This window comes from Salmo salar, chromosome ssa28 (assembly GCF_905237065.1).
Source record: "Salmo salar chromosome ssa28, Ssal_v3.1, whole genome shotgun sequence".
Lineage (NCBI taxonomy): Eukaryota > Metazoa > Chordata > Actinopteri > Salmoniformes > Salmonidae > Salmo > Salmo salar.
In genome coordinates this window covers 18,630,554-18,639,140 of record NC_059469.1, presented here as the reverse complement: position 1 = coordinate 18,639,140, position 8,587 = coordinate 18,630,554, and the positions used below count along the sequence as shown (strand labels likewise).

The 8,587-nt window shown below is 42.4% G+C and overlaps 1 protein-coding gene across 1 annotated transcript in view; it reads left to right on the top strand.

Annotated features, from left to right (window-relative positions):
• The first annotated feature begins 646 nt into the window (after window positions 1–646).
• The window catches only part of cox10 (cytochrome c oxidase assembly factor heme A:farnesyltransferase COX10), a 67,532-nt gene continuing 59,591 nt past the window's right edge, over window positions 647–8,587 (top strand). The window contains exons 1-4 of the mRNA XM_014179837.2: window positions 647–785; window positions 5,379–5,524; window positions 5,906–6,368; window positions 7,857–7,981. Coding sequence (XP_014035312.1) covers window positions 755–785; window positions 5,379–5,524; window positions 5,906–6,368; window positions 7,857–7,981 — 765 coding nt within the window. The 5' untranslated portion in view covers window positions 647–754. The remainder of the gene's footprint in view (window positions 786–5,378; window positions 5,525–5,905; window positions 6,369–7,856; window positions 7,982–8,587) is intronic.

The window sequence follows — 8,587 nt, the reverse complement described above, 5'->3', positions numbered from 1 at the left end:
AGCACCAGCTGTCAGAGCAGCTCACAGATCACTGCACCTGTACATAGCCCATCTGTAAACAGCCCATCTATCTACCTACCTTATCCCCATACTGTATTTATTTATTTATCTTGCTCCTTTGCACCCCAGTATCCCTACTTGCACATTCATCTTCTCCATATCTACCATTCCAGTGTTTAATTGCTATATTGTAATTACTTCGCCACCATGGCCTATTTATTGCCTTAACTCCCTTATCTTACCTCATTTGCACTCACTGTATATAGACTTTTTGCTTTATTTTGTTCTACTGTATTATTGACTGTATGTTTTGTTTTTTCCATGTGTAACTCTGTGTTGTATGTGTCGAATTGCTATGCTCTATCTTGGCCAGGTCGCAGTTGCAAATGAGAACTTGTTCTCAACTAGCCTACCTGGTTAAATAAAGGTTTAATTAAAAATAAATAAAAAAAGGCTACATCATGGGCTGTCACTACTTACTAATAAAAAAGAAAAGGACTAGATGTGCTACATGAGTACCATGTTTGTCTCTGTTCAGCGTTATAACACCTGCCAGTGTCACATGTGTTGTGTGTGTGAAGGTGCACGTATGACTTTAAATGATTATGCGTTCAAATGAGGCGTCTGAAGTCATCTGAAATGCGCTTGCGCAGTCTGTCTCACCGGAAGGGATTCCCACGCTCAGACGAGGTCAAAATGGCGACTTGCTACATGTGAAGAGGACATAGGGGAGCCGGCTTTATGCTACAAAAACATGTACAAATCGACATGTAGCAGACTCACAGGTGAACACATAGATCATGTGCTTATCATTCAGATGCACCCGAATAAAATGTTACTTATTCTGCTTTTGTGGGTCGAAAATACCCACGTTTGCTCGGTTAGGTAAGCTTGTTAACATAAAACTGTTAGCTATGTGTACCGGTATGTTATGTAGATGTCTGTCAGTTAGCAATGCTGTATGACCTTCGATTTAATCCAGCCAATGTGTGCCAATCTACTCTCGGATAAATCTCGATTCATCTAGTCATTTGACTTATCGCTAGACACATCGTGTGGTGTTGCAGTGCCAGCAACAAACCCGTCAATTATGCTTTGCGTTGAAGAGTTATCTAGCTGCCTGGCTAGTTAATGCTAGCACCATACAAGTTGCTGTAACTCGATACCCCATTAACGATAATATCTTCTGCCCATAGGTATTTTGTTAAGCGCCCCGACGCTTGGTCTAAACATTAACACGCATCGTTTGCGGTACGGTTTGGGAAATATAAGGAGCGTATATTTAATATCAGCAGAAATAATAAAGTAACATTACTACACACCTTTTTATAATGTTGATGTTCCCACACGGCATATTTCCATTTTAGTGTTTGTTTAGGAAACAAAGACGGTAGACTGAGTGGCCTACAGTACATGTGCAAATTACAGTGCCTTTGGAAAGTATTCAGACCCCTTGACTTTTTCCACATTTTGTGTAGTTACAGCCTTCTAATATAACCAATTAAATCAAGTAATCCTCATCAATCTGTACACAATACCCCATAATGACAAAGTGAAAACAGGTTTTTAGAAATCTTTGCTGATTTGTTAAATAAACAGATACCTAATTTACATAAGAATTCAGACCCTTTGCTATGAGACTCGAAATAGAGCTCAGGTGCATCCTGTTTTCATTGCTCATCCTTGATGTTTCTACAACTTGACTGGATTCCACCTTTGCAATTCAATTGATTGGACATGATTTGGAAAGGCACACACCTGTCTATATAAAGGTCCCACAGTGCATGTCAGAGCAACAACCAAGCCATGAGGTCAGGGAGATGACCAAAAACCTGATGGAAACTCTGACAGAGCTCTAGAGTTTTTCTGTGGAGATGGGAGAACCTTCCAGAAGGGCAACCATCTCTACAGCACTCCACCAATCAGGCCTTTATGGTAGAGTGGCCAGACGGAAGCCACTCCTCAATAAAAGGCACATGACCGCCTGCTTTGAGTTTGCCAAAAGGCACCGAAAGACACTGACCATGAAAAACAAGATTCTGTGGTCTGATGAAACCAAGCTTGAACTCTTTGGCCTGAATGCAAAGCGTCACGTCTGGAGGAAACCTGGCACCATCTCTTCAGTGAAGCATGGTGGTGGTGGCAGTATCATGCTGTGGGGATGTTTTTCAGTGGCAGGGATTGGGAGACTAGTTAGGATCGAGGGAAAGATGAACGGAGCAAAGTACAGTGAGATCCTTGATGAAAACCTGCTCAGGACCTCAGACTGGGGTGAAGGTTCACCTTCCAACAGGACAACGACCCTAAGCACAAAGGCAAGAGACCTAGAGGCACCTTTTCATTATAATGTTGAAGATGTGTTCCTATCGTGTGAGGAATGTGATTGCTTGCCTAATAAATGTTAGCCGGCTAGCTAATGTTTAGAATTATAATATTTTTTGGGGCTAGACTTATGCTAACCCGTTTGCAGTCCTTTTAGCGTTGCTTGCTGGCTAGTTAGCTACAGTATTTGGCTACTGCCGTCAGTGTTTATCATATTTTGCCTATTCCACCATTTGTAGAATGCATACTGGCATTTGAATATAGCGCGGGATAAGGGAATCTGGACACGGTAGACACATTTTAAATGTAGGTGTAGAGTTATTACTCGTTCGGAATTCTATGATCAGAATACTAAAGCTGCATGAACTGTTAAGTCTAGACACGGCTTGAGGTGTGGCTAAGGTGTCTGGTTCTGGAATTATTTCAGCCTCCTGAGTTTGAAAAGGCACTGTTGCGCCTTCATCACACTTTGTAAAGGGACCATTTCAGGTCATCAGTGATGTGCACACCAAGGAACTTTAATCTTCTGACCCACTCCTCTGTGGCCCCATCGATGTGGATGGGGCGCGCGCTGTCTCCTGTAGGTGTATAGATTGATGCTATACATCGTTTGACATGTTTCTACAAACTGTAGTAGAACTTTTTGGACTTTTCGTCTCAACAAAATGCGCGAGCATGGCACATTTGGATAACTCGTCTGAATGCCTGAACAAAACGGAGGTATTTGGATATTAATATAGACGTTATCGAAACAAAACAAACATTTATGGTGGAACTGGGATTCCTGGGAGTGCATTCCGACGGAGATCATCAAAGGTAAGTGAATATTTATAACACTATTTCTGACTTTTTTTTTTACTCCAACATGGCACCTTTCTATAATGGCGGTTGTTGTTCTCTGAGCACTGTACTCAGATTATTGCCAAGTGTGCTTTCTTCGTGAAGCTTTTTTCAAATCTGACACAGCGGTTGCATTAAGGAGAGGTGTATCTATAATTCTTTCAATAACTGTTCTATATTTTATCAACGTTTATGATGAGTATTTCTGTAAATTGATGTTCTCATTCACCGGAAGTTTTGGGAGGCAAAACATTTCTGAACATTACACGCCAATGTAAAATGGGGTTTTTGGATATGAACTTGATCGAGCAAAACATACATGAAGTCCTATGAGTGCCATCTGATGAAGATCGTCAAAGGTTAGTGATTAATTTTAGCTGTATTTCTGGTTTTTGTGACGCCTCTCCTTGCTTGGAAAATGGCTGTGGTTTTTCTCGTTTACGTGCTGTCCTAACATAATCTAATATTATGCTTTCGCCCGTAAAGCCTTTTTGAAATTGGACACTGGTTAGATTAAGGAGAATTGTATCTTTAAAATGGTGTATAATAGTTCTATGTTTGAGAAATTTGAATTGAGATTTTCGTTGTTTTAAATTTGGCGCTCTGCTATTTCACTGGCTATTGAATAGTGTGTCCCACAGGTGGGATTGTCACGTCCCACATACCCAAGAGACGTTAACTGACTTGCCTAGTTAACCTTTAATTAATAAATAATAACAGCTGTGCATATGTCCTTCCACAGAGGCGTGACATGCTGGAGTGACGCTTCTCTATGCAAATGTTGATCAGTAGGCTGTAACTCTCGAACGGAAGGCAAACAGTTTGTCATCTGTAGCACCATAGACTCCACTGATCAGCCAAAACAAGCTCAATAACTCAATGCATACACATACTCCTATTGAATATGCATTCACATGTATTGGGAGTAAGCCTATGCCATCTAAATTTCCCTAGTTTATCAAGAGATTTGCGACTCAAACAAAATTATTACCGTTATGTAATTTTGGTAAAAACAAAGTAAAATGTATTGTTTGATTTTAAAAATGTATGTAATACATACATGGCTGTCTGGGAAATGTTTGTCTTCAACATTGTCAAATGTAATATTGAATTTCGTCCTAAAATATTGTCCATCAGTTTCCTAGACCCCCGAGGGTCAGCGTGGCGGAGGTGTTGTTGCCTACGTTCATCACATGGGCTTGGCCTGTCAGGAAGTCCAGGATCCAGTTGCACAGGGAGGGGTTCAAGCCCTGAGCTTAGTGATGAGCTTGAAGGGCACTATGGTGTTGAAGGCTGAACTGCATTCTTACATGGGTATTCCTCTTGTCCAGGTGGGTTAGGGCAATGTGTAGTGCAATGGCGGTTGCGTTGTATGTGGACCTGTTGGGGCAGTATGCAAATTGTAGTGGATCTAGGGTGTCAGGTAGGATGGAGGTGATATGGTCCTTAACTAGCCTCTCTAAGCACTTCATGATTACAGAAGTGAGTCCTACAGGGTGATAGTCATTTAGTTAATTTACCTTCGCTTTCATGGGTACAGGAACGATGGTGGACATCTTGAAGTGGGACAACGGACTGAGAGATTGAAAATCCCTAAACATTCCAGCCAGCTGGTCTGCACATGCTCTGAGGACAATGCTTGGGATGCCTTCTGGGCCGGCAGCCTTGCGAGGGTTAACATTCTTAAATGTCTGACTTACTGTACGTCGCCTACGGAGATCGGGAGCACACAATCCTCGTGAGTGGCGGACCACGTCAGCGGCTCAGTGTTTAACTCGAAGCGGGCGACGGCGTTTCGCTTGTCCGGAAGCGAGGCTTTGGTGTTTGATGTGGCTGGCTTTCCCTTTTATAATCCGGGATTGTCTGGAGTTCCTGCCACATGCGTCTCATGTTTGAGCTGTTGAATTGTGACTCCACTTTGTCTCTATACTGACGTTTTGCCACTTTGATTGCCTTACACAGGTCATAGTTCTTCCAGAGCCAATTCACTTTTAAACAAAACCCATAGTTCTTCCAGAGCCAATTCGCTTTTAAACAAAACCATGTAAGATCCTTGGACTATAAGGAGAAACGTTAGGCTCCTTTAGTCCATTGTTGGGCTAACCTCTGTTATAGCAGAGAAGTATAACTTACTTTTCTAGCAAGTCCTCAACAGTGGACATTTTGTCCAGATGATGCATATTCATGTCATGAACAGGTTTGTTTTGTGTTTATAGGTGTGGTTGGTGTGAGTGTGAACCAGAAACTATTAGGTCGAAATGCCATTAGAAATCACAAGAGTGCTCGCAGCCTCATCCAGATGTCCAGGAGAGACCCATCACAATGGATCACGTTTCAGCACCTCAACTTCTTGAAGCGCCAGGTAAGTCACAAGCCCATTTTAGCAGGCAACAACAACACTGTTTTGTAAGTGATGGGGCACAATCTAAGGACAGAATGTTGTCTATCATACCAATTGACTTCTCAGTCCATGCTCATGTAACCTAGTTGGCCTATATGTACCAGGTAATGTCAGGACATGTACACAGGATTAGCTGTATTATAATTGCAGCTGTATAGGCTATGTCATGGGCAGCCGCCACTTATTGATCAAAAAATAAGAGGACTACTAGCTCTGTGTTACATGTTGTGCCAATGTACAAGTATGACTTTCACTGCTTGTACTTTCAATGGAGGAAAATGTGCCAATGACAGACCACCTTTATCTTCACACACACTATCTGCTCTACCTCCCTCTTCCCAGTATGTGATGAGGAGTAACAATGCCCTCTATCAGAGAGCTAAACCTAAGCAGACAGCCATCTTGACTGTCGTCGAGGACCATCGTGATGATGGCATGGACAGTGAGATCCAGCAGGTCCCAACCATCGACCATGTGCCTGTGGTCACCGATGTCACAGCACAGCCAGAGACCACAACCACAAATATGACTGCAGCACCTGTCTCAAGTCCTCTCTCGACTGTGGCAGCACAGGAGAAACTTGATGTGTTGAAACCTCCCTCCAGCAAGACTGTGTCACCACCACAGACGAAGGCTGTGTCCAGTGCAGCTGAGTCTGGGACTGAGATGTTAGAGGTGCCCCATGTGCAGGTGGAGTCTGATGAAGCCAGGGAGGCTCGGCTGGAGAGGCAGTGGAAGGAGCTCAAGGTGGACCTGGCTGAGCTTCCAGATGTGTACGCCAAACTTTCCAAAATCAAACTCACAGGTATGTTAAGGACTAGGCTAAGCACGCCAGACTACTTGGTAACCAAAATCAAGTCTTAATTGCTTAGTGATCAAACTTTAGCAAGCATTGACAGTGTTATGATTTGAGGCTTTTTTTTAAATTGTCCGTAAAACCGAAGGAACACGTATGAAAGCATTTCTTATTTTGAATCAAGCATATGCACAATTCGGTTTAGAGTATTACTTCACCTTTCACAAAGATGGGAACTTTTAGCATTCGCATATACTCGGGGATGCAAACTCGTCACTTTCCAGCGATGTTCGCCATTTTGATTCCAAAATGGGTTGTCCATATGAATCGTGTAGATCCTAACAAAAAATGTTTGGTGTGGGGGGGTATGTTTCTCGTATTGAAATTGACTGAGCACAGAATGAATCCTCACGCGTCCTTCAATGAGAATATCAAACAGAGTTCAGAGCGGGATGTCCTATCAGAATGAGTGCTTTATCCAATATCTTCAAATTTAGGATGCAGTTGCCTAATCAATCTTTTTCTGGTGTTCCTTAAATTTGGTTTGGTGCCTAACTTTTGGGAGCTGTGTGGGGGGGGGGGGGGGTGTGTGTGTAAAGTTGTCTGAAGAGTAGGCTAGTAATGGGGGGGGGGGTCGATACAGTTACGTAACGGATATTATTTTTGACGATGTATGGTTTTGACGATGTATGGTTTTGACTATTGCAATATAATTTTTTTCGCTAGTTGGCTGTACCTGCACCAAAACTCCAGTATTTTTCCTTCATAGATTGTTCTCCATCTTCTTTTTAAATAGGAGCCGATTTTTCTTTTTTTGTTTTCAGCACTTTTTTATTTACATTACTTTTTTTTTCTAATGGCGCTTTCTTGTACCTCTGCAGCAGACATATGGTGAGCAATATGTTTGGAACATCGAATCGCAATTCATATCGCATCGGCAGCCAAGTATCGTGATAATATCGTATCGGGAGGTTCCTTACTAAATATGGTTTCATATAGTGTTTTCTCCCCCTTACTGCCACAATGAAATTGCAGAACAATATGTGGTAATATTCTTTGATTACATTCCTCCTGCCAAATCACAGGTAGGCCTTTGGATATGAGCAAATCGGCGATTTTTCTGCAGTAGCCCATTCAATGTGTTGTATTGAGTAGAGGTGTGAATATCAGGGACAGGTTTTTGTGTAGCACAGGTGCAGAATGTATAGAAAACTCTATCGTGATACTTGACCTTGTATCACATCGTTAGTAAAATGTTATCGTGACAACCCCACTCTGAAATTAACCAAACTTTCTATCAGTTTACACAGAATTTTCTTGTGTTTCCGTGTCAACTTTTTCTGGCACTCATCAGTTTGCATTCCTGATCCTGTTTTGCCAGTAATTGCCTAAAGCTGCAGTCCTATAATTGATATGGAAATGATGGTGGGTATTCAAGTATGATAAGCATGCATGTTGCTTGTGTGTGATGTTGATATTGTTGTCTGGTTGTTTCAGCATTAGTAGTGTGGACGGCAGCAGCTGGTTTTGCCATGGCTCCAGTGCCCTTTGACCCTGCCACCTTCTTCCTGGCATCCCTCGGGACAGGGCTCGCCTCCTGCACCGCCAACTCCATCAACCAGGTCAGTTGCGTCACAGCTGTGTGCGCGTGTGTCAAAATTGTCATGCAGAGTAGCCTGCCTGGGCAGTCTTGGTTTGGTTTCAGACATTGTCTTGTTATTGCAGTGAGATATGACCATCGGTAAAGGACTGTGAAGAAAAGCACAATTAGCTGTGTATATTGGCCTGCTGTATTATTAATGCATGTATTATTGTGGACTATATCCCCTCCCCGTGATGAACTTTGTTTTACATGGAGAACAAAAGCCAAATCTTTGGTTTCTGGCACCGTATGGGTGGTTAATAGCTCAAAACTTTAATGATTCTGCATTTAACATCTTCCCCTGGTCAACCCCAGACTTACAAAACATTCAAATCACTGTAATCGGTCCCGAGTGGTCAAATATTTTTCCCTTTTTCTCCCACTTAAGTTGTTTCTCTGAAAGATGGATGAGGTCTCATTTCAACGGCTGGCAAGATTACAGTTGGGTTCTGAAACGCGTAATAGATTTTCATTGCACTTTACACAAACATGAACTCACTGGCTGACAGACATGCACACACACAGTACTGTCCCCTCGTCGTGCACTTCTTGTTGTTCTACAAAACATTGCGGGAGCCATTGACAG